Source organism: Sarcophilus harrisii, chromosome 4, assembly GCF_902635505.1.
Source record: "Sarcophilus harrisii chromosome 4, mSarHar1.11, whole genome shotgun sequence".
Classification (NCBI taxonomy): Eukaryota; Metazoa; Chordata; class Mammalia; order Dasyuromorphia; family Dasyuridae; genus Sarcophilus; species Sarcophilus harrisii.
This window is the reverse complement of record NC_045429.1, coordinates 356334213-356361025: the sequence shown is the minus strand read 5'-3', so window position 1 is coordinate 356361025 and position 26813 is coordinate 356334213. Positions and strand designations below refer to the sequence as shown.

General features: G+C 36.5%; 1 protein-coding gene and 2 non-coding genes across 19 annotated transcripts in view; all 3 read right to left on the bottom strand.

The window, feature by feature from the left end:
* Positions 1-26813, bottom strand: part of UBAP2L (ubiquitin associated protein 2 like) — a 46952-nt gene that overhangs the window by 9099 nt on the left and 11040 nt on the right. For 9 of the 17 annotated variants that reach the window (XM_031966650.1, XM_031966652.1, XM_031966651.1 and 6 more), the window contains exons 7-22: positions 23798-23843; positions 23094-23206; positions 19252-19304; positions 17839-17924; positions 16082-16253; positions 13542-13743; positions 12705-12982; positions 10996-11168; positions 8758-8947; positions 7953-8007; positions 6409-6583; positions 5561-5633; positions 2226-2421; positions 2044-2132; positions 1215-1268; positions 601-682 (exon numbers count right to left, since the gene is read on the bottom strand). In XM_031966650.1, coding sequence (XP_031822510.1) covers positions 601-682; positions 1215-1268; positions 2044-2132; positions 2226-2421; positions 5561-5633; positions 6409-6583; positions 7953-8007; positions 8758-8947; positions 10996-11168; positions 12705-12982; positions 13542-13743; positions 16082-16253; positions 17839-17924; positions 19252-19304; positions 23094-23206; positions 23798-23843 — 2037 coding nt within the window. Of the gene's footprint in view, positions 1-600; positions 683-1214; positions 1269-2043; positions 2133-2225; positions 2422-5560; positions 5634-6408; positions 6584-7952; positions 8008-8757; positions 8948-10995; positions 11169-12704; positions 12983-13541; positions 13744-16081; positions 16254-17838; positions 17925-19251; positions 19305-21371; positions 21432-23093; positions 23207-23797; positions 23844-26813 lie in introns of all 17 variants that reach the window. The other 8 variants (XM_031966643.1, XM_031966646.1, XM_031966638.1 and 5 more) reach the window with 1 other exon arrangement.
* LOC111720500 lies at positions 758-895 on the bottom strand. Its single transcript, XR_002770161.1, has one exon. It is a non-coding gene; the product is annotated as a small nucleolar RNA SNORA58 (small nucleolar RNA).
* LOC111720501 lies at positions 8317-8457 on the bottom strand. Its single transcript, XR_002770162.1, has one exon. It is a non-coding gene; the product is annotated as a small nucleolar RNA SNORA58 (small nucleolar RNA).

Here is a 26813-nt window from a genome sequence, read left to right as displayed (position 1 = left end):
TTTAGTGCACAACACATTTGTTTAAGACATACTTTTATTCAAGAGAAGAGGCCAATGAAGGGGATGAAGGATAGAATCATAAAAGCTACATTCACACAGCTCTTCATGGCTACAAAGCACATTACATGTATTCTCTATGGAGACTTAGCCCTGTCGCCAGTAGGGAAAGACTCTTCTACATAAAGACAATAAAGCTCAGAGATCAAGCAACTTTTCTGTATCACTCAGCTAATGATCACACTCAGACTTCTAAGCTAGCATGTCAAGATTACAGACCAGAAAAAACAAAGGCCAGGGAAAATGGATTTTTAACAGCTAACAAGACTGCCACCAAAAAGAGGACAAGAAGGAAAAATGAACTCATGAAATTTAAGAATAGAAAGTGAGAGTCAAAGTATTTTCTCAGAAAAGCTGGTAAACATTAGCGTTACAGATATAACAGAAAAAGCAGAGAAGAAGCCTCAGCAACAAAGCCTGTTCCACTAGGAGCCAAAAGATAACATCTTATATTTTTTCCAACCCCTTCTTGCTGCTGACAGAACACCCCAAAGAAGAGTTCTATAAGCTCCAACATCACGTTCAGCCCCAACCCAGTCCTACCAGAGTAAGGGTTGCTGGCCAGGCTACCATCCCTCCCGGTCAACGGAGTAGTAGGTGTAGGGAACGGGATGCTGTAGTAATCCTAGAAAACAGAACAAGGAGGTTGAAAATCCATACCTTAATCCCCATCCTAGTGATCCTCAATAGGTTAGAAACAAAATGTTAGAGTAATGTATATAGCCAGCCACCAATAGTGCTGGCCGGCCATAGATCACAGAAGCTCTGTTTTCTCTGGCACACACTGTCCCCCCTGCTTGACTATTGGCAGAGTCAGGCAAGGTCTACGGGAGTGCCCATTTAAGTTGCCCAAGTACCTACAAGTATTTTTTGTCCTGATCTATCTCCCATCTCTGCTGAAATCCTCTCTTCAAAAGTCATGGTCAAGATTATTCTCTTGAACAAACAGATACTGTTCTCTGGGTTTGCCAGGGGAAAAGTAAGGCACCCTAAGGGCCATAAGAAAGTGCTTAAGTGAGCACTGAGGATTGTCAGGTAGGGGGGTTCCAACTTGACATATAATTTTAATTTTTTTACACTAAGAAATTACCTCTTCCCCCAATTCTCAGCCTCCCTAAACAGCTTCTTTTGTCATGATTGTATCCCACATAACTCACCAAGGGGAATCTTGTCTGAAGCATCTGCAAGTCGTCATAACCATACACTTGTGGCTGAAAGATACAGAAGTATCTGTGATGAGGGAAGGTTTGTCACTAGATCCTTCCTATACCATACTCAAATATGGTAAGAATAGACCAAAGAAAACAAGTCAAGAGAAGCCAACAGCCAACTTCTAAAGAGAAACGTCCCTTCTCCCCTCTATACAAAAGTACCTTTAGAAGACCAGAAAAGAACACGTTGGATTTCTTCCATTTTTAAAGGGGAAAAAAACAAAGGCCAAGGTAATTTGTGCAAAAAATCCACTCATCAACTTTTATCCACCTTTTTCAAAATCTGGCTTAAAATCTCTCTCCTGAAAGCTATGAGTTGGTACTAAGTTTTTGTTTTAGGTTTGTTTGGTTTTTTCCCCCACTGGTAGAAGCTTTAACATTCTTAAAGTCAGGAAAATGCATCTGTAAAGTCTTCCACTAAGTTTAGAGTCAACAACCATAGCAAAGAATCTTGAAAAACTGAATTCCAAGTTTACCCTGAAGTGTTCTAAAGACATGAGAGGAAAATAACTTTTCTCCAGAGAAATTGAGAAAGATACCAAATTTATATTCACACTACTAAAAAGCCACTCCAAGTATGGATGATGGGATAGTTTGACTACACCCCATTTTTCTTCCTTGTTTTATGCTGTAAAACCCAAAAAATTAAACTCCCTAGTTTATATGTGGTTCCAACAAACTCATATCCACTCTGTGCAGAGTCAAAAAGCAAAAGGGAAGAGAAAAGGAGAAGGACCATCTTACTTTTCGGAGATACCCCTCAAATCCCACTTACCGGGTAGGCATGTAACAGCCCTGGAGCCATGATATATGGATTAGGCAACAACGGTGGGACCCCAGGAGGAAGATTGGGGGGAGCTTTTCCTGAAAGAGAAAGGACACTTCTAATATGATAAATAACCATTCCTTTTCCTCTTTACCCTGAAGTCTTACTACCCACTTCCCAAGTAGGGTTACCTGAAGTTGTGGCAACTGAACTTCTGGTTGAGGCGGTGACGGTGGAGTTACTGCCCAGGCTGAGGCCTAGACTGCTGCCACTATTTAGGCTGGATGAGACGCTGACCACAGGGGGAGGCGCCGAGACTGTGCTGGATGCAGTAGAGAAAGTGCTGGAGGAAGAATGGAGACTCGCCTCACTTTCAACGCTTGTGTGCTACAAACAAAACAAAAAACAAGAGATGGGGAAGAAGGGAACACAAGTTGGCACATTAGGTAAAAAGTCCAAGATCCTGCTACTAACCAAGCAATGAACTCTGGTCAGAAGAGCTGGGAGATTACAAGAGTGTTCTATGCCAATATAGTAGGGGGAACAAAACCCTTTTCAAACCTGAGCTGTTCCTCTAGCTGAGACCTGTTCCTCCAAAAAACAGAGTAGGAAACTGACACAACCAATATGGAAACTTCATACAAGGTACTGAAAAGCTATGCTAAATTAAGCAAGTAATATTAAGACCTTAAGATATCATTCCTGATGGACAATATTACAGTCACAGCATTATGGCTTCCCTTTTTGTTCCTTTCTCCTCTAACAAGAGACAATGGGGGTGGGAAAAAAAGGATCTAATAATAACTCATAAACAAATTCTTTTAAGCTTCTAAATATCATGATAATTTGAAGATAAAGAGAGGTAAAAGAACTTAACCTCAGGCCACACAATAAGACATCAACAGGAATTTTAATTCAGATCTTTTGATCACCAAATTGTTCTTGCTTTCATTATACCACAATCTAAGCCAAGGATTTGAAAAACCACCTTTGTCCAAATAATTAACTCCACCAGACAAAGACCAGAAGATGAGTATGTGGCCCATAAAACATCGTTCATATCCAAGAGAGTCCTGGAACACAAGGTGCTGGGTTATCCCATCACATGAAAAATAGGTGTCATCAGGTCAGAAATGAAATGCCCATTCAGATACAAGAACATTAAGAATTAGCATGATTTAATGGAAAAAGCACAGATCTGATCAGAAAATCTGAGTTCTAACTGAAATATATGAAGGGGCTGTCATGTGGAGGGGGATTAGATTTGTTTGTTTTGGCCTCAGATGGCAGAACTAGGCAGAAATTACAAAATACATTACCAAATTTAGAATTAATTTCAGGAAAAACTTTTTAACAATCAGAGCTACCTGTTAAGTAGAAAAAGCTCCCTTGAGACATGCTAGGTTCCCCTCTCTACTGTCTTCAAGCTGAAGCCAAACAACCCTCAGTCATATGTCTTCTGTTAGGGATTCTTTTAGAGCATGAATTAAGACAAGATGCCTGCTGAGGTTCCTTCTAATTTTTAAATTCATTTTTTCTGAAATCCTAATTTTTCAAGTAGCATGACCTTGGGCTAAGTTCCTTAACTACTTTGGGACTAAAGTTTCCTTATCTATAAAATGAGGAGGTTGGATTAGAGAAAGTCATTAATCCTTTAGAACTCTAAATACTATGGACCTTTGACCTTAAGGTACAGAAGAGAAAACTATCTTCATAATCACAAGAATGGCAAAAGGATCTTAAAGCCCAGTATCTTAAATTTAGTCAGTGAATCAATGTTTATTAAGCACTCAGTATGTGCCAGGGACTATTCCAAGCACTTAGAATGCAAAAAAGAAAAAAACAGTTCCTGCTCTCAAGAAACTAATAATTACTTAGGCTTCCCAAATGTAACAATGGGTTGGGAGTTTTAGAGATTCCCAATAAATTCAAATTCTTAGTAAATTTAGCACGACTGAAGGGTTAAACAGTAGCAAGCACTAGACAAAGGCATCAGAAGGTCAGCTTTGCTACCAGGCAACTTAATTAGCCAGTTCAGGCCTCAGTCCTACTAGTTGAGTTCCAGAATAGATTGAAAAAGGATATTTGATCCTGCCATTTAGGGGAGGGGGTGGGGGGGGGTAAGAGGTGAAAAATTGGAACAAGAGGTTTGGCAATTGTTAATGCTGTAAAGTTACCCATGTATATATCCTGTAAATAAAAGGCTATTAAATTAAAAAAAAAAAAAAAAAAAAAAAAAAAAAAAAACCTATATTCAGAGATTTAAAAAAAAAAAAGAAAAAGGATATTTGAAAGGCAAGCCTGAAATATCTACTCAAATCTTTCTCTCTAGGGAACCTAAGGATCCTAAAATTTCTGTTTAACAGTCCAAAAATGAAGTTGAATTAAAAATCAATGCCCTTCCTATTTTTTATTATTATTTCTGAGCAAAGCTACCTTCAGTAAAATGCTATAAAAAACTGATGAGATTCAGTTATCAGACATTCCAAATCTGGCCTCCATTTTAATTGTTCAGATATAGATATAATATACATGCCAGGCCAAGAGAAAAGGAAGGCATTATATAATGGTAGTAATCACTTGAAACTATAGTGAATCATAAGGTCATATAGTCTCTGGGGTATCTCCTACCTCTGACACTATGACCTTATGATTTAACTTCTCAAGACTACAATCAACTAAGTTCAAGAAAAGGTATCCATTTGCACTTGTAGAGAGAATTCCCTGTACCAATAAAATCATAGGTTCAGTCCAAAAAAAGGGATAACAATGCTTTTAGAAATTTTGGGAGCCATCCAAAGTTATTACAACAACTATAGCTCAGTGGCACAGGACAGAGAGCTGGGCCTAAAGTCAGGAAGACTCATCTCCCAGACCTCAAATTTGGCCTCAGACACTTACTTAGTAGTTGCTGGACCTTGGGCAAGTCACTTAACCCTGTTCACCTCACTTTCCTCATCTATAAAATGAGTTTCTCTGTCAAGAAAACCCCAAGTGGGGTCACAAAGAGTCCACACCACTGAAGCAATTCAACAATTACAACACTGACTTATAAATGTCCATGGTTGAGGTTTAAACCATTGGTACACCACTCAAATTATTATCAGGTTCTATTCTCTCACTCCCTCGCTTCACTTTCCATCATTCTGTCACTTCTATTTTCTTGTAGTCTCCTAAACCCTTAAGAAAATTTGTAAGTTTGTTATCCTGAAGAAACGTTCTTCAATATAAAAATTTGGAAATCAGATGTGGGGCTAATTGGCCTATTTAGTTCCACATGCATTTAACTTAATGCTTATTATAGATAAAATACCTTTTTTATGCACATATTTATTAGTTTTATCACCCCCCCCCCCCAATTAATCCCATATCTTAATGTTTTGGCTTTTGACCATTTTTATTTCATAGGAGTTGACTAAGGTCACAAAATAAGTGTGTATATGTGGGGGAATGAAGAATTTTCTCCTAATAGATGATAAATATAAGAAGTCTTGTTCCCCACCTACAGCATTCAACTTGCACTCACCAAAAGAGTTGATGTTGAAGTGCGCCCAGAAGATGATGATGACGAAAGTGTATTCTGTTGGGTAGATAATGTGCTAGAAAGATACAGGGAAAGAGAAAGTGTTTTTAGCCAAAGGACTTCAACCATCTATTTCTTCTTGGGATTCAAAAATCAGACAAGGTGTCATGAAAAGGGGAGGAAGAGGGAAGGAAAGAAGAAAACAAGAGAGCTACCAATTATTCCATTTGAAGAGATCAGTAAAACAATTAGTTGCTGAAAAATGAAAGAAACACTTTTTTATCTCCAATGTTCTTAAGTCATCTTATTACATCAAAGCCACCAGGACTACAGAAACCTATAGAAATAATAATGGCAACAATCACTGATTTACATAATTTTAGGATTTTCAGAATGTTACAAATTAGACTAATGTTCGGGCTAGCTTTCTGGAGGACCTCAATGGAGGAGTGCAGAAGGCAGGAGAACTACCACAAGGTTGCTAAAAGATAGAATGTCTCATTTCCAGTCCTTCTTAGCCCTTATATACTTTAATACAATTACATCATTACAGCATACTGAATATGTGTGAACTAGAGATTACATCACCATACTAAGTATTAAGTATATATGTGAACTAGAGAACCATCATCTCATCAATTCCACTGAGTTAACAGCTTATTTAAAGTATACTTCTCCAGAGTTCTGCCCCTCTATAGACTACCTTCATTTGACCTTAATAAGATCCTTTGAGTAGTAGATGTTTAAAACTCTTCCTGTCTTCAAATCAAATACTCCATATGCCAGCTATTTAAGTACACCTGTTGAATCCCAGAGGACTACAGTAATTAGCAGTATCCCCATTCACTCACCTGCTGTGTTGAGTGGTGGTAGTATTTGGAAGCTCCTCACTGTGGCTCAAGCTTCCCAATGCAGATGAGTGCTGATTGGCTGTGGTCAGCAAGGAAGCTGCAGATACTGTATCATTGAGAGGGGGGATGCTGGGAGCAGAGGGTGAGTCCGATTTCACCGCAGGGCCAGTAGCACCTAAGAAGAAAGGAAGATTGCAATTTTAGAAGCCCTGAAGGGAGAAGCAGGAAAGAGTAAAGACCTTAGCCAATATTCAAAACTGCCTCAATTATAAGCAAATAAAATTAGTAATAACAGTTCACTTTGATTTCTATAGAACCTACTTTTCTTTAAAAACTCCAAATATTAAGGGGCATCTAGATGGAGCAGTGGATACAACACCAGCCCGGAAGTCAGGAGGGACCAGAGTTCAAATCTGTCCTCAAACACTTAATACTTCTTAGCTGTGTGACCCTGGACAAATCACTTAACCCCAACTGGCTCAAGGGGAAAAAAAAAAAGCTACTCCAAATATCTGGAAAATTATTATTTTCATATCATCTTTATAAGGGGAGAGTATCATTATCTCCACTACAAAAAAACTAAGGCAAAGGAATATTTAGGACTTGCCAAGATCATTAAGTCAGAACATAAGGACTAAAACTCCTGACCCCTGACTTGGAATTTTTTCAATAGACTGTAATGTTATTATGTACTAAAATGATTTGCAGATATTTTACAATGAAAAAAACTTGCATTTTAAATAAGATTTATGAAGAACCCTTCCAGTAAACATTTAAAAATATTTGTAAATAAAAAAAATTATAAAAATCTACTATTACCAAATGAAGTCAATTTTTAAAAAAATTTCTATCATTAATACACTGTGTCAGAATCACCAGAAGGCAAACTCAATAAAACATTTATCATATGTGTATTTCTTTTATTTCTGAAGTGGATGTTTATTTTTACTGTCCATCTTAGTTAAACATTTTTACTTTCTTTTCCCTTCAAATTCTTTGATTTTATTCACATTTTTGCATAAAACATAGTTTAAAAAAAAACCATTAATGGAAACAAATTCCTTCTGTTAAAACTGATAATCAATTGATTATGTATTACATGGTAGCACTGGTTATGCTTAAAGACTAATTCTACATGTTTGATTTATAGACTTTTTTATAAGAGAATATGAGACTCATTTATTTATACTCAGTATCCACTGAATCTCTCTTTTGGGCTGAATAAATATATGTTCTAAGCAAATGAAAAAAAAAAAAAGACTAATTCTATATGAACAAGAAATTTTATTCTTTTACATCGTTCTTCATCAGTATCTAATGATTTTCTGTAATGATGGAACATATACATATTATACGTATATACATATATGGACAGCAAAACAGATGGGCTGTCAGATCTGCTATGTCTGCTTATAAAAACTCTTTTTCATGGATAGCCTTCTAATAGCTTTGTGAAGTCCAGTTTGAGATAAGTTCATCATACAGATACTAGAACAGAGGTTACAAAATAAAACAAAATACCTTTAATTAGAAAGAACACTCACCTTCAACAGATTGTGTGGTCTGTAACTGTGTGGCCTGCACAGAGCTGAAGCCATTCTGGAGCAAAAAATTGATAGAGATCTGAGTGAGTAGAGCAGGTTAGCATTTGCCCAGGCTTATTCTCTATCAGCAAGCCTTTTCTTCAAAAATTCAGAGGAAATTTACTGGATTTAAATAATTTAAATTGAAGGATTAACACTCCCCACACCCCAAAAAAAAAGAAATTTATGGGAGTCTTAGAGGATAAGATATATGTGCATTAAAGGATAGCAAGTGATAACCCCCAGTCTACTAAGGAAACCCAGAGCCCTAAAATAAGATGCTGGAAAGACTTACAGACCCAGATCAATGATCCTTAGGGGGAATGTCTATGGAAGTAATGCAGTTCAGCCAAGCCATTAATTTGGCAGCCTGTAGATCTGGCAGTCACTCCACATTTCCTCTTGCATACACTGTCCCCCCCAACTGGCCATGAGGCAAAGCCAGTTGAGGTCTACTGGTATGCACCTAGCACTCTAGCAATCAGATATCCCAATGAGATGGGGCAGGCACTGGACTAGACACAAACCCTGCTCCATCAGCTGGGATCTTTACATTTATTCCTCCAGGGAGAATGATTCTTTGGTGCCAAGAGAACAGTCAGCTGGGCTTGGCCCAATCGCAGAAATGTGCTCTCCTTTCCTGCTTCTGCCCAGGTGCTCCCCAAGGACCCTCTGCAGCATTTGTGGCAAAGTGAAATGTTGAACCATGAGGGATTTTGTCCCCTTGTTCTCCCAACCACCTCCCAGGAGCTGCTAATCAACCTACCTTTGCCTGAGTCAGGTCCTTCTGAGGAGATGAGGAGATGGAGTTGGGGTACCGCCGAGTCTGTGTGGATCTCTGTTCATAGAGCGGGCCCTGAGCACTGTTTTGGGAGGTATAGGTTGTCGACTGAATTGGGCCGCTCTGATAGCCAGACTCCTGACTCTGGTTGGATGAAATTGTGGATGAAGACTCACTATATGGGATAAACAGAGAAACACACAATCATGTGTGGAATAGATCAAACTTACTAATAGATCAGGGTTGTCAGGAAGGATCCTACTAAGATACAGGATCAATTCAATTATAATAAAGAAATCCTGTACCACCAAGTTAACAAATCTAAATCTCCACCACTGCCTCCTGGCCACCACTTGGATACAACATATGTCTACAATACCAGTAGTACAGGCAACAATATAATTCAGAAAACCCAACTAGAAACTTTGAGTAGACGACTTTACAAAGGAGGCACCCAATTGTAAAAATAATAATAAATATTATTTATTTTAAAATAAAAAATAAAAAAAGAAGGACCTTATATGTCCAAAGTTCAAACTGTGAAGCTACAGAGAAACTTCTACAACCTCGCTATCATTTATGCAGTTTTTTTGTGGTTTGCAAAGTAACACATTATCTCCTTTGATCTTTAAAACCACACAGATTAAATGCTATTATTATTATTATTATTTTTTTAAACAAATGAAGAAACTGAGGCTGACAAGTCAATTTAAGTGACTTGTTCAGGGTCACATAGATCTTATAATTACGATTTAAACTAAGCAAGATCTGAGTTATAAATCCATTCCATCAACTATGTCTTCAACTTGCAAAGTACTATGCTATAGTCTTGCAAGTTCCCTGACAAGTACTCATCCAGCTGAAATTTACCTCTCTCTAATTTATACACATCTGGTTCTAATTACACCAAGCAGAAGCACTTTCAATATTAAACCACTTCCTGTTCACTCAATAGCTAAGTTACCAGAGAAGATAAATTATTTATCTGTTTTGTCTCTCTGCTCCTTGAGGAGATAAGCTCTTCCAGATCTTTAGTTTTCACACATTTTAGGAAAAAAGAAAAAACCATGAAAAATCTGAATGGCAATAGTGCTATCCAACATGGATACCCCAATGAACCCCAGATAATGAATCCTAAACAGTGGATTCATCTTCTATTACTCAACTTAAACAAACAACTTCAATATCACTCAGGACTCCACTAATTCAACAAACACTAAATAATATAACTTTAAATACCACAGAAAGGGCATCCTTGAGATGATCTAGTTTCATTCCCCAGGAGCCTCATTTTGCCCAATATTTTATTCAACTTCATTCCTTACTTTAGGCCTCCAAAGTTTAATAGTCAAGCTGCTGGTTATCAATGGGGGAAGAAGTCTTTTTACATCTGTAAAGTGAATGGTTTCAGGAAGACAAGCTCATATAACTTTAAGGTTTTCTGTTACATACACTAACCACTCTCCTTGAAGTCTATAAAAAGATCCAGGAAGGAATCTACTTGTTTCCTCTGGAGCACACTAGCTTCACCCAACTCTTTTTCCTGATCTCTTTATTCACATCTTTTATGTCACTTATATTATGCAACTGTACTGGCACCTATCCATATTTACCATGTATGTATCTTACATTAGTCCCCTTCCCCACATACCCACTTAAAATAGCACTTAAGTGGGGAAGGGAACAAGCACTTATATAGGACCTACAATCCAAAAGGCAATCCTGTAATATAGGTGCTTTTTGAAGTAGGTTGAGGAAACCGAGGCACAGGTTAAGGAACTTCCCCAGGGACACACAGCAAGTGTCCTCTTGAGTATGAATTTGAATTCAGGTCTTCATGGCTTTAGAGATGCAAGGTCCTAACCCCCATACCACCAGACGCTTCCAAAAAGCCAATTGACAGCAAGCTTTTCTGGTGTTTTGAAGCTCATACTTACCATATCATCTGAATTAAGTCTGCACACTTACCAGGAGTCAAATATGCACATATTAATTACTACTTCCTTAAAGAAAATAATAAATGATCTTGATAGTGTTGATTTAAAGCACCATGAACATAAGAAAATCAACAATAAAATACACAAGTCTCTCTAATTTCTGATAGAAAACATATCCTTAATGTTTTCTTCCCTAAATAAAACAGATTTAGGCTAGTTTTGGGTCAACAGTCTCAAAAGTGACATGAACCTAAACCACAAGAGAGCAGGCAGCTCTATATTATACCTTGCAGTGCTGGTATAGAGACTGCTTGGAGTCTGACTTGAGGAGGCGCTCGTGGTAGGAGTGGACTCATACTCTGAGAGGACAGGCTCTGACCCAAACTGTAATGCCCCAAACTGCAGGTTTAGCCCTGAGATATCCGCTGAGCCAGGCATCTCCACTGCCAGAGCAGGAATCTATAGAAAGACAGGAAGGAGAATGTGAGATTTAACCTTTTTTATATTGCTTTATAGTTTTTTAAAATCTCACTGTCACATATTACCAAATTAAAAGATATGTAATTGTAAATTAGTCCAATGATTCTGGAAAAAACTTTGGAACTGATAATCAAATGATTAAAACATCCTATATCTTTTCATCTAAGCATAAGGATTAAAATAATAATAGCTAACACACACATACACACGCACAGCTCTTTAGAATTTAAAAACATTATATATGTTATCTCATTTGATCCTAATCACAATTCTGTGAGGTTGATGCTATTATCTTTTTTTTCCAGATGAGAAAACTTTGGAGGCTTTCAGAGAGTATGTAAGTTGTTCAAGTACTGCCTGAGACTAGATCTGAAATCCAATCTTCCTGATTCTTTATTCCAGGTTTCTACTAATTACACCCTCAGGTAGCTCCCACTGTTCAGCATAAAGCAAAACATTTATGTCAGCACCTTTTATATTATCAAAAACTAGAATTAAAGTAGATGTTTATTAATTAGGGATGGATAAGTAAATTATGGTACACAAATATTATGAAATATTCTTGTGCAGTTAATAAGCAACAAATATAACAAATAATGACAACTTTGGGAAGTCTTGTAACTTAATACAAAATGAAGTAAATAGAACTAGGAAAATAATATGCACAAAAATTATATTGTAAATGCAGTGACACCAAAGTGAATGCTGGGAAATGATAATAACAATAACCAATCTCTAAAGAGATTAAAGAATGCCCTTTCCTCTCTTCTCTGCAGTTGGAAATCATAGCTGTGAAATGTTGCTCCTAACTTCAGAGTTTGTTGATGTGTTGAAAATTTTGTTTCTCTCTTTGCCTTAGTTATAAAGGATGACTCTCTAGAAAAGGAATCAGGGAGGGAGGGAAAACAAAGGCAATGTAAAAAAAAAAAAAAAAAAATTGATAAAATTTAAATAAAAATATCAAACGAAGGCAACAAGTTAAGGATGTAACCAAGTGTTCTGTGACTTTTGAACACAATTTGCATTAAGTGAGTGCCAATGATGTAATAGGATTCTCTGGTCCCCGTCCCCTAAGCTTTAGGCGGGGCCTGGGTCAGGAAGCCCTGAATCTTCTGGTATAGGAATCTATCTCAAAAAACTCTTCTGATTTTGACCACTCCTTAGCTGCTAGCCTCAGTAAAGTCCTAGGATAATCACCATCAGAGATTGCTCCTTAGCCTGGAGTCACAAAGTCAAGAAGTATTCCTTAAGCTATAGAAGATGGGATAAAGCTGTGCTCTGTATTTCAATGCTTTGCTATTCCAATCAGGAATCTAGCCCACTAAAAATTCTTAGTGTCAAAATAAATTTTTTTTGGCCAACTTAACTTGGAGACTGGGACTGCGAATTCTTTCTCAGTACTGCAACACTGACCTGGAGTCCCACAAACTCTGTTAGGGTGTCTCATCCTTCAACACCTCTATCTACCTTAAAAGGCCTACATAAAACTATGCCAGGTCCCATAATCCAAAGTACCTTTGAAGTCAAAGAGGCCTTTTTCTTCTGCTGCTTCAGTTTCTGCTGAGCGGGCTGGGGGCTGGAGGACTGGTTGTCTGAAGAGCCCGGGGACATCTGTGGAGCTGAGGTGGACTTGCTCGGCAATGGAGAGGAAGGGGTCGGAGGTGCAGCTGTGGAGGTGGTCACTGCAGGTGGTTTTTCCGGCAGGAACACCTCCATCATGGTTGAAGATGGGGTGAAGGCCTGGCGCTTTGTAAATGGGCTGTGGACTGTTGAATCACTTGGGTTCTTCAAATCTGATGGAGAAAAATGTATATGTGTGAGACCATGCAAAGGATACAGAACAAATTCTAAGAAAACTTGTCTAGAATCCTAGATTGTGTTTAAGGGGTAATCGGCACTTTTTCAATGCAGACTAAGAAGTTGGTTTCATTCTGATTGGCACCATCATCATTCTAGGGCAGAGATATAAAACAGAGAAGCTCCTTGGGGCCGATTCTTTTGTCAAGTCAGAAATAGTCCTACCCCTGGTTCTGAACTATCCAAAGTTGGAAATATTTCCTTTTCACAATCAACCCAGGTGAACCAGAAGAAATTCTGTGAAATCTCCTGGTCAATGCAGGACCTCTAGGCCAGGATATAGGAATCCATTGAATCAGATAAAATTAAGATTTATAGCCTCATAAATTCCTGTAAGTCCCGAACTGCCTGGGCTCAATCTATCTGGGAAAGGGAAAATTAATGTGGGAAATGAGTCATTTGGCTGCCCCTTTCATCACCCCACCATTCATCTCTACCTACCCAACGGCAGCAACATTCTAACAATAATGACTATAACCTCCTGTCTTCCCTTACCATACTGCACCAGCGATGGGGATTGTGTTGTAGAGCCCATGTCCCAAGAGGAAGTGGTGGTGCTCCCACCCGACTGAGAGTGCTGAGCTGCCAACTGGGCCAAAGCCTGGGCTGTCTTGAACTGCTCCAAGAATTGGGAGCCTGTGGTGCTACCACCTTTAGCTTCGCCGACATCACCAAACCCCTTTCCTAGCATGCTCACCTGCAGATCAAGACAGAATCACAGAAGTTCACTAAGGAATTCACATGGAATTACTAGCTTAGAGTGACATAGGCCAGATGAGTCAAGCCTATATTATACCTTCATACCTCCTGCAGGGAAAAATGTCAACGGCTGTTTTTATAAAACAACCAACTTGATTATCCATGATAATGAGGGACAAAAAAACCACAAATAACTGAAAATAAAATACCATTTTAGCCAACAATGCAAGACTCATTTCCACTTTTAGTTTTTTCACAAGAAGCCAAAAAAGACATCTTGAGAGTTTCTCCTCTCTGCCCCTAAATAGATAAGATGAAGAGATCATGAACTCTACACTGGTAAGTCAAATCTTATGGCTTCAGTAATAGATGTGATCAGATGTTTTTACAACAGAATAGATGCCTGAGTCCAAGTCTTATCAGCTGTCCAAGCTTATACTTCAAAATTTATTGTTGCCTTGTGGATAAAAGAACTAGTCTACTGATTATGCCCAGATAAAGCTGCCTTCAATCCATTCCAGACAATCAAGTTGTCTCATTTATTCTAAAAGATTTCTAGGGAAGGAAATTTATCCCAAACTTCCTTTAGCATTATTCACCACATAATGCAGTCTTCCTCACACCTAGAATTTATTAGGCTTCAGCTTCACTTACAATTTCTCTTACTCTACCTCAATCTCTACCAAGAATAGCAAAAATAAATAAATAACAGAAGTTCTAGTCAAAATTAAAGAATTATTGGAAAATAATCTCATATCAAGAGAATTTTAAAGAGCTAACCTAGAACAAGGTACAAGACAAATGCTTCACAATATTTCATTATCCCAACATACCATATCATAATTAAATGAAAATAGTAGAATCGTAAAGTTGATTTTAAAACAAGCCAACACTGAAATAGAATTTATAAAAAATCAATTTAATTCAATCAACAGTAAATATCTCACTACATGAGATCCTAGTGAAAATATAAAATTTAAATAACAACAGATAAGATCAGAAATTTAAAACTGGAATGGATCTAAGTCAACCCCCCTCACTTTACAGATGAGGAAAATTAGGTTTGGAGATCTGAAGCAAGCTTTAGTCAAATAGGTAAGAAGCAATGCTAGAATTTCAACTGAGATCCTCTAACTCCAGATCCAATACTCATACTATACCACATGTTGACCTCAGGGAGTTGATAATCCAATTATGAATTAAACTTATAGTTCTTCTCTTTAGGAGGCTATGAAGCATGAAGTACATATAGAACCATTTCTTAATCTGAACAAGGGAGGGAATCAAGCAAAATACCCTTAATCTAACACAAAATATGTAGGGTATGAATCTGAAGTTATATTAATGGAAAATATCATAGGTTAATACCATTAAGAATTTCTCTAGCACTTATCTTTGACAACAAAAAAACCTAAGCCTTTTAGGATCAGGAAAATAAATAATATTTAGAATAAAACAGCTTTGATTCTAGGTACAACAGGGTTCAGCTCCAAATGCAATTATTCCCAGCTCTAGTAAGTCCAAGGCTTTATTATATTAAGGTTTAGTGTGTGGGAACAAGATTAAGAAGGACAAGCTAACATGATTTTGGACAAAATACTCAATCATGGCCCAGGATACTATCTTCCCTCTCCTAAATATCCTCTTGTACCATTCTGCCCCCATTAGGGAAAGAGTATTAGGAGTGAACCTAGCCCTAGCTCTGATGCTTAACTAGCTTTGTGACCTTGGACAAGTCATTAAGCTTTGATTCCACGTGATCACCTGATAAAATGAAAAGGACGGACTAGATATCTCCAAGAAACCTTTTAGCACAAAGATTCTCTAAATTTTAACCATCCCTCCCTCCTCTCAGACTCCCAGAATCATTTGCCTCAATATTTGATGAATTTATTATCAAAGACACCTGCTTTAGTCTCTAGCACAGGGTATCATTTTTTGGCTTAATTTAACTACCAAGATTTTTTGGAACCAAGCCATATGGTACATAGTGTAGAAATTGAAGGTTTGGGTTTATAAAAACAATGCAATTTCTGCCTCCATTACGAAAAGAAAATCTGTTGCCTATTAAACATGTAATCTCATCAAGCATATATAGAAGGAAAAAAAGGTTTGTTCACAATTTGAGTTGAAGCAACCTCATTCTCATCATACCATTAACTATTTCAAACTTAATACAGGACCCAATATTTGAGTAGAGACCAACATTTTATCTATAGTTAGCTCTGCTTCATTTCTATACCTAAGAAGCAGAAAAACAGGAACTAGAAACTTCTTAATTTCTAACTATTTGAAGGGAATGGAACAGGAATAAGTGAAGGGTTCCCTCTGCTTACCATGCTGTGATGGGAGAAGGTGCTTCCTGATGCAGGCTGTGATATGGTGTTCTGCTTTGAGTTGCTGAACACCAGAGGCTGGGCCAGAGAAGGAGCCTGAGATGGATCCAGATTGGTTGATTCATTCTCCATTGAAGAAGGCGTCTTCCCTAGTAAAACAGCAAGGTCGATCCTAGCAAAGACAGGAATAGCATTTGAAAAACAAAGGCAGAAACTTCCTAGTATTCCCTAAATAATCTTGGCTTAGTTACAGCAACATAAGTGGTAAAAAGCATATCAGATAAAAAAATCTGAATCTGAAGTCTATATTCTTCTATGGAGAATTCAACTGTACATAGGCAGTTCTGAAACAACCAGCATGTAAAGTAAATATAAGGGGCAGTAAACTCTATTCACTTTACAGTTTGAGAGAATACTACAAATTTACCAAGTGAAATGAATGTTAAAGTTTTTCTAAAGCTTTGTTTTATAACAATTTGATGAATTGATAATAAATTTAATGAATTTGATATTTAATAAATTTGATGAATGAGCACTTTGTCTTGATTTGATATGGTAGCTTCACAAGTAGATCTAAACTTGCTAAAATTTGGCAATTTCAACCAAAAGTTTGAATACACTTTATCAACAATATACAAAAATTTAAAACTCGTTGAATACAAAGCATAAGAGGTTCTTTCAAAAATTAGTTTTATATCTCTTTAAAAGCTATTCCTAATAACATCATACTTTTCATCATCTCTGGGCAGCCATTACATGTCAAAGAATAGAATATCAAATCCAAGAGCTGAGAAGGTTGATTCAAGGAACAATGAGAACTGTTGAACAGAAGTGCCACACCAAAACCAACCTTAGGATATGTTAGCTTAACTTTGGCTATTCTGGAGGACAGGGAATGATAGTGGTCAATCAATACCTGTGGAGGACCTAAACCATATTAGACTGACAAGACTAAAATCAGCATTGTAAAGTAAATGGATAGCCTACCAAATTTTCAAAATTCAGAATAGTATGGGAAAATCTTCACTTGAATTCCAATAATAGCATTATTTACTTTGAAAGAAATTAGGTTTAGGTAGATTGTAAGTATGGTAAGCCTTACTTAATGCCAGGAATATTGAAAGTTAAACTGAATAAAAAGCAGAACTTAACAATTTCAAAAGAAAATCAGAAGCTCAAAGCAGAGCACCATATCACAGCCTGCATCAGGAAGCACTTTCTCCCATCCCAACATGACAAGTAGGGGAACCCTTCAATTATTCCTGACCCTTCAAGAAGTAGTTAGAGTAAGAAGTTTCTAGTGTCCATTTTTCTACTACTCAGGTATAGAAATGGAGCAGAGATTAAAAAACTGGCCTCTAGTCAAATAGGATCCTGTACTCTGAAACATGTACTCTGTACATGAAAAAAATTAGGAAAAGCCATGTGTAAAAGATGTGTAAATAAGCTGAGCTTTAAAGGGAATTATGGATTCCAAAAGGAGTATGTGAGAAAAGAAAACATTTCTTATAGTCAGCCTGTACAAAGGCACAGAAAACAAGAGACAGTTACATAAGAAACATATTTATCAGAATTCTAAAGTGGATGTAAGGCCAGGATTTATACATTATCAAAAGCTCGTGGCTTTTGGGTTATATGACTAACATAACAATCACTTAAAACTACAGGAAAAGTACAGGAAAAAAGAGATTTATTCAAAATATGTCCCTAAAGTCACCTTATCCCCTAAGACAAAGTTTATTATACAATTTTCTTACCTCTGACCAGCAGTGATTGTCACATTTTCTGCAGGCAGAGGCACTGAAGACACATTAGAGGCAGTGAAGATCTTGGTCTCAGAAAGCTGGAACGGAGATTAAGGAGTGAGTCATTATCAATTCCAAGTAGGGCCACATTCAATGAGATGATGCAGGGAAAGGGTAATTTAGTCTCAAAGAAAAAAAGCCTGAGCTGTCTAAGACCCTTAATAAGCCAAACAGCTTTCAATAGATTTGAGGTATTTTAGTCTGGAATTAAGGAAAAGAGATTAAATAGATATGCTTCTTCCACCTATATACTTTGATTTCATTCATAATAAGCGTTTAGTCGAGGAATCCAACAGAATAAATGATCAAAAGTTCATAGGATCATAAATTTAGAAATTTCAAGAGGGGATAGAGTTGCATCTAATCGACCAGAAGATGAAACCAGGATTGAGAGGTGAAGCCACACAGTAAAGAGCACAACTGGCATTCAAACTTGGATCCTACTGACTCCAAATTCAGCATTCTTTTCACTGTCACTGACCAATAGTTTCTACAATTAGAGAATCTGGCTGTTTTCATTATAAAAAGCAGAATTAAGGAAAGTATTTGACATTGCCATTTTCTTGGCCATGAAATCACACACAGTGAAGGCTTCACAAATAGGAACATGAGTAACAATTACTTAAAAAAAAAAAAAAAAGAAAAAGAAAAAGAGACTCACTCTTAGAAATCAACCATGAGGTTCAAAGCATGAAAGTTTCAGTTCACAGCAGGGATAAAGTTATTTCAACTCAGGTAACATTTACCTAACAATTCTAGAAACCTTCTTTTATATGTAACTTTATGTCACTGCAGTTTGAGATAGGTATGCTAATGGAGTCTAGCAACATTAAACACAAAAAGAAAGAGGCCATAAGATCAACTTGATTATCCACTTGAGAATAAGGATTCATTATCATCTATCCTACTTCCTTCGTCTCATATGTAGCCTATTATGGAGTTAGACAAGGAGTAACGTGTCTATGAAATTAAAGTATGACTTCATAAGGTCATGGCATAAGAATATTGGTTATACCGAGTCTCAGGAGTTGTTAAATATAATTTAATTCTGCCAGAGTTCCATTTCCAACATTACCCCGGACTTGTCACTTGCCTGGCAATAAGTTCTATAGCATGCTGTCATAGTTATGCATGTACATATAATTATATGATACAACCTATATCTTGTAGTCCTTTCCACAATGTGACTTCTTTGAATCTTACTTATCTCTAGGGATGTCTTCATGTGCCACCTGAAATGTTCACAGGTCAATATCCTGAAGTTGTCCATGGGTTGCAAAGATTTAGACTATTACTGGTAAGTGGAAGCCCAACCAACTTCTACCCTTGAGCATTCAGTATAAGAGGACTTTTAGGAACACTTACATCTTCATTCCAATCTTCGGTACCCCATTCCTCTGTTGCAGTCCTCCATGCACCTAGGAACAAAGGGAAGAATTGAGAAGTGACTTAAAACACTATGAAGTAAAACACACTTAAGAAACAATTATAAAATATTTTTCAGGCAAAAAAGTGGTAATGTCTAATGGTCAGAAAAAATTCCCAAGTACAAAATCATGAACCAGACCTTCCCAAAGTGGCATCTCATATGAATATAAGATTTTACTGAGATTATGATTTCACATTCATCACCATTGCCTTCTACAATCAATTCAGCAGCAGCCACAAAAAACAACCATCCACCCCACCTCCCACTAGGCAATATCCTTTATAGAAACTCAGTCCTCTGGCATAGTAGAAATTACCAGGTCATATAGTAGGATGGTAAAAGGCAACATAAACAAGAGCATGCAACTGAGCTTACTTAACTGGGATAAGGGGGGAAAAAAAATCCCAGGTGATCTGAAGATATGGCAACAATGATTTAAGAGCACAGTTAAAAAAAAATTGGTTTTGATGATGGTTCATGACAAAACAGTGAAGGAAAGATGGGAAGGTGAATCTAGAGCAGTAAAATAGAGGGTAGGGTATTGAAGTAAAAAGTGCTGGATTTGGAAGTCAGAAGAGACCCGAGTTTATATCTTAGGTTCCAAAACTCCCGCTGATATCATGGTCATATGACCTCAATGAGTTTTCCTTTCCTCATCTGTAAAATAAGGATATTACTTTAAACTAACTCCCTCACAGTGTTGTTATGAGGAAAAAAGCTCTAAAGAAACGTAAATAGTTATTACCTGCCATTTATTTAATTTCAAAGTAAGGACATATCCAAGACTAACTCAGCTAGAAACTAAAAATAGAAGATCTGATCCCTCTAAAAGCCATACTGTGGAAAGACACAGATAACCAAAGTCAGGAGTAAAAGCCACAATTTCAAACTCCTATTCATTCAGAATAGGTTTATCTATTGAGTGGGGAAGAGGGTTGAAGGGAAGGGAAGGGAAGGAAAGGAAAGGACAATACAAAAACAAAAACCCAAAACCCCTTTATTCCTTGGTTCTCGTATTTCTCTCAGTTCAACCTGGGAATCTCTAGCTCCTCCCTAGGAACCCCCTCTCTATTGACTAAATTAAAAAACAAACACTGGTTTGAGGTAATGGAGTTTGTGGGAGAAAAGACTAAAGCACAAAAAGGTCCATCTATATCTTCCATCTCTTCTGTATCTCTATCATCTTCTCTTCATATCTATTCTCAAAAGATTTGGGAGTGGAGAGGTGTTTTTAAAAATTAGGTGAATTCTACTCTACTCTAAGAGTAACTAAAAAAATCATATGGTACCTTCCTAGAAAAAGAACTCCCTCACTCTCTCAAAGCACCACCCTAACTTAATCAACAAAGTTAGATTTCTCACAAAAGAGAAAGATTGTTAGAAATAAAGCCTGTAGGCTCCACATGTTTTAGTCTTTGAAGAAAAGCATTCATGTGACACTTGGAACTTCCAACTGAAATCTTCTCAACATTCAACAAATACTAAAAAATTTATTACTTGCAACAGGAAGATTGATACAAGAACTTTTTCAGCAACATCTAAAAACTGTCCAACAAGAGAACAGATGTTCTTCGATCAGAACAGAGGTCCAACTTTAACCTACCAAAGCAGAAAACTATATCCTAATCTCCTTCTGGAAACACAACTTCCTCTTTCCTTCCTCCTCTTTCTTCTCCCACAAATTTCTACTCTAACCTGGGACAAACCATAAGGAGACTAGCTGGCAGAAAATCTTCTGGTGATTTTGGTGGGCAGGGAAGAATTCAAGACTGATACTGTTACATATGAATCGCAAGGTCATGGAAGCAGGTGGTTTTAGAATAGAACTGTGTGGAGAGAACTAAGGAACAGTGGGAGTTGAAACATTGACAAAGAATTATGGTTTCCTTCCCATCAACAGAAAACACAGAAAGCAAACATCAAATATTCACTAAATGAAAAAAATCTGAGAAAGACAGAAACAACAAGAAATAAGTGACATATCCACAGATATTTCAGTTTATAAAAAGCTATAAAAATAATATCCGGGGCAGTTAGGCGCCTGGATGTATCATACCAGGAGCAGTCTCAAATTTTCGGGGATAATTTGACCCCTCAACCCCCATGAAATCAAGTCCTGAAACAAAAAAGAAAAGAAAAGAAAAAACAAACAGTGAAATTTTGCTTATGAATGAGAACGTTTGCCCCCACTACACAACTCCCACTGTACCTGTGGATATTTGGGGGTAGATATTTTTCCCCCTAATTCTAAATTGAGAAAGGATGCTGGAAGTTGCTTTTAAATGGAAACACAAAAATGTATCATGCATGAGGGTTCATATCATGAATTAACAGTGATGGAAAATGCATGAATCTATACCTGGAGCTTTAACACTAACAGAATGATGGATGGTAACATCACATGCAATTTCATTCAACCACATATCATAGGATCTTCAAATCTAGTCTCCCGAGTCAACCCCCCACTTTCCCACTTTAGCAAATAGAAAAATTGTCCTCTGCCAGTCAGTTTCTTGTTGAAGATATATTTACTGTTTACAACTTAAGGCTGAGATCCTGCATTTGATTCCTCTTTTTAACCGAAAGAAAATTTCTTTATAAGTTTACCCTTTGCTCTGTCAATTAAGACAGAAAACACCAATGGGCTAAATATCAAATTAGTGCTCAAAAACATTATTTTCAATATTCATATTAAAAAGACCCAAACCAGGCACCTCTACCTCTCAAAGGACCCCAGAAGAATGAAGATTTGGCTATTTCACAGCATGGAAAGTTAAAATAGGAACAGGACATTTCATGGCAGAACGATCAGGCATAAAGGGAATTAATTCTAGGGATCTATCTGGCCAACATCAACTTCAGCCTCCATTCATTGGGGCTAAGTAGACTCATATGAAATAGCAGCTGAGTATATGGGAAAAGCTTAAAGGGAAAAATTAAAGGAATATCTTTTGGATGAGAACTTTGGTTCAGGCCAAGAAGCTTCCAAAATCCCAGAGATTAACCCCACTTAGATTTGAAGGGAATAGTAATGATATGGTCTTTCAAGGTGCTAGAATCCAAACATTCCCCATCAGTAGAAAAATGATAACAGCAGGTTTTCATATTGGAACACTACTCATCCAGGCAAAGGATAGCTTCAAAAATAAAAGGAACTCAGAACAAGGAGCCCAGATTATATTTAAAACACCCACTCACATACCTCTCTTCCCCACCACTTAAAACCAAAATTAAAAAACAATAACAACCACCACCACCACCAAAAAACAAAAAAACAACAACAACAAAAAAACATATCTTGTTAATGTCACCCAAACTTAGCATCTACTTTTACATACATATCCATTCTGCAGACAGGTACCAAAACTGGTTCAGGAAAACATACATGTAACCCTGGGTAAAGGCCCTTAACGCTTTATCACTCAAAAGAGAAGACTGAGTGCTGAAAATCTCTTCTTTGTCTGCATGTTGCTCAGAATCCCTTATAGAAAAAGGAGTGAAGGGTTTTTTGTCTTGGTGCTACAAAGCAAACCGGCAGTAAAGCTTTAGATTAGGATACTCTACTCTTCAGTAGACAGCAATTTAAATATGCCATTCACTCTTCTCAAAAAACAGAGTTGTCCAATGAACACTCAAATGCATTTTAGAAATCCAAATAATAAATTCTAGAACCAATCCTATCACTTATCCCAAATATTTTTTCTACATTTCTCTGTAACTCAAAAAGATTAGTGCCCAAGATTCCCAGAGGATAACAACATAAAGAAGGATAACTCACTCGTCCCATCATCTGGCTCAAAACTGCCAGTATTGTTCCACGTATTGCCACTACTATTGCCATAGTTTTCATCGGTGTTGGTTGGTTCTGCATAATCAGCTGGGTTAAAGGTTCTAAAAAAGAGGAGTCAAGAGTGAAAAGATTCTCAAATCTCTAAGAACATTCACCAAAGAGCACTATAATGAAGACACAGACTCCTGAACTCTACTGATTCCAATTCCAGAGCAGAATGGCTCCACTTTACAAAACCCACTTCTGTCTGTTGTTTCCTTAGTGGCCTACAATATTTTGTAATTCAGCCTCAACTTCACACTTACTGCCTATTTAAACTAACATGGTACTATCCATCACAAAACTTTTATGGTATTTCAAGAAAGTAACAAACATCTGCATTCAACTGAAGTTGCCAAGAGATAACAGGAGACAATCTAAGCAGCAACTACTTTTTATAGCAAAAAAGCAGGTTTCATGTCCTTCCTCTTATTTATCTCAGGAATGCTCTTTGTGGAAACTGAAGCATAACTAGGAAGGAATTTCTTTTGATATTATTTTGGGATTTCTTCAATTATTAACCTAATCTAGAATGGGACAATGAATGTTTGTTTTAAGACATTACAATATCCTCATCATTATGGTAACATTATGGTAAAAGGATAGAAAATAAAGGATAACTTATTTTTTAATTTCTAATTAATGAAACTTACCCCATGCCTTGGGCAGAAAACCGTCCTCCCCTCCTCCCAGAGCCACCTAAAAATAAAATGGGGGGGGGGGGGGAGTTTTAAAACATATACTCACACCATATAAACTATTGAGGCAGCCTTGAAATAACAGATGTTAAGTGGATAATCTAATAAAACGTACTCTCTACAGTTTCATGAAGAGGACCGTTAACATGGCTCGGGCATTACAAATTATAAAGACCTCATCTTGAAATCATATAATTATCTTAATAAATGCAGAAAAAGCCTTTGACAAAATACAACACCCATTTCTAATATAAACACTCAAGAGCATAAAAATAAATGGAATTTTCCAGTTTGCCTTAAAATAATAAGTACCTCAATTAGTTTGAGGTAACCTTCAGCAAGCAGGGATATGTAACAGGGATAAGCTAGAAACATTCCTAATAAGATCAAGAGTGAAACAAGGTTGCCCATTAACACCACTATTATATAACATTGTACTAGAAATGTTAGCTTTAGCAATAAGAGCGAAATTGAAGGTATTATCATAGGTAATGAAGAAGCAAAATTATTACTCTTTGCAGGTAATATAGGGACTCAAAAAACTACTAGAAACAATTAACAACTTTAGCAAAGTTGCAGAATATAAAATAAACCCATATAAATCATTAGCATTTCTATGTTATCAAGAAAGCCTAGCATCAAGAGATAACAAGAGAAATCTGTTTAAAATAAGTATAGATCATATAAAATTTTTGGCAATCTACCTACATCACAAAGCCAGGAACTATATGAATGCAATTACAAAACATTTTTTACACAAATAAAGTTAGCTCTAAACTGAAAAATATTGATTGTTTATGGTTAGGCTGAGCTAACATGATTAAAAATTCTCCTAGACCTACTTATTCAATGCCATACCAATCAAAATGCCCCCCAAAAAGTTACTTTATAAAGACAGAAAAAATAACAAAATTCTTCTGGAAAAAAAGGGAAAAAAAAAAAAAAACATCAAGGGAATTAATGAAAAAAAAAAAAAAATGCAAAAGAAATTGGCTTAGCCACCTACCTATACCAGGCCTGAAAGTATGCTATAAAGCAGCAGTCATCAAAACTATTTGGTACAAGAGTAATTTATCAGTGGAATAGGTTAGGTACACAAGACAATTGTCAACAACTATGGTAATCTAATATTTGATAAACCTTCAAAAACTCAGGCTTCTGGCATAAGAACTCACTATTTAACAAAAACTGCTGGGAAAATTAGAAAATTATATGGCAGAAAGAAGTAGGCATTGAGCAACAACTAACATTCTTTAAAGATAGGTCAAAATTGGGTCATGATTTAAACATAAAAGATGATAACATGCAAATTAGTAGAGGAAAGGATAGTCTACTTGTCAGATCTGTGGAGAAATGAGGAATTTATGGTCAAAGAAAAACTAGAAAACATTATGAAATGCAAAATGGATAATTTTGATTATATTAAATTTTAAAAGTTTTGCACAAAGCTAATACAGCCAGGATTAGAAAGGAAGCAGGAAACTGGGAAACAATTTTTACAGCCAGCGTTTCTGATAGTGTTCATTTCTAAAACATATAGAATAACTTGAAATTTGTAACGCAAGTTATTCCTCAATTGATAAATGGCCAAAAAATATGAACAGACAATTTTCAGATGAAGAAATTAAAGTCATTTGGAGTCATATGAAAAAATATTCTAAATCACTATTGATTAAAGAAAATACAAATTAAGCAACTCTGACATACCACTTCATACCCCTCAGATTAACTAAAATGACGAGAAAAGAGAATGATAAATGTTGAAGGAAACAGGGGAAAACTGGAACACTAATATACTGTTGATAGACATATGAAATGATCCAACTATTCTGGAGAGCAATCTGGAACTATGGTCAAAGGGCTGTAAAACTCTGCATAACTTTTGATCTCGCAATCTCACTACTGAATCTGTATTCCAGAGATAATTTTAAAAAAGGGAAATGGATTCATATGTGCAAAAGTGTTTGTAACAGCTCTTTTGGTAGTGGCAAGAAATTGCAAAATTGCAAAAGTGAATGCCATCAGAAAGGTAATGGAATGTTTTTGTTCTATATGAAATTTTGAGAGGCTGATTTCAGAAAACCCTGGAAAGATTTACATGAACTGATACTAAATGAAGTGAGTAGAACTAAAAGAACATTGTACACAGTACAAGAAGAAACAGGATGATCAACTATGGTAGTTTTGGCTTTTCTCAACAATGCAGTGATTCAAGGCAATTTCAGTAGACTTGGAAAATGCCATCCCATTCAGAGAGAGAACTATAGAGACTGAATTTGTATCAAAATATAGCAATTTTATCTTTTGGTTTGTTTTTTTCTCATGAATTTTTCCCGTTTGGTCTGATTTTTCTGGCACAACATAAGAAATATGGAAATGTGTTTAAAAGGATTGCATATATTTAATCTATAAGAAATTGTTTGCTGTCTTGGGAAAAGGAGAGGGAGAAAATTTTAGAACACAGAGTTTTACAAAAATGAATGTTGATGTATTGGACTACCTGCCATCTAGGGGAAGGGGTGGAAGGAGGGGAAAGGTTGGAACAGAAGGTTTTGCAAGGGTCAATGTTGATAAAACTACCCATACATATGTTTTGTAAATAAAAAGCCATAATAATAATTTTTAAAAATGTATGGGAGATTAAGAAAAACTATTTAGATCTAGAAAAATTAACAGAAAACAAGAAATGATGGTTTAAAAATAAAAAGTGACAATTCAAGAAAATTAAAAATATGAATGCTGAGAACTATGTATAATTGGAAAAATAAAATACTTAAAAGAATCCCTTCTTTTCTGCCTTATCTATTGGATACTCATTTAAGAGCATTAATGCCCACTATAAAAAACTGTTTTGAATGTATTCCCCACCCAACAATCCTCAAATTCTTGCAAAGAACTTCAAATATGATGGTAAGGAGATCAGATCTTATGTCTTTTTTTAAAAAGAATTAAGAGAAACTTCTCTGAAAAA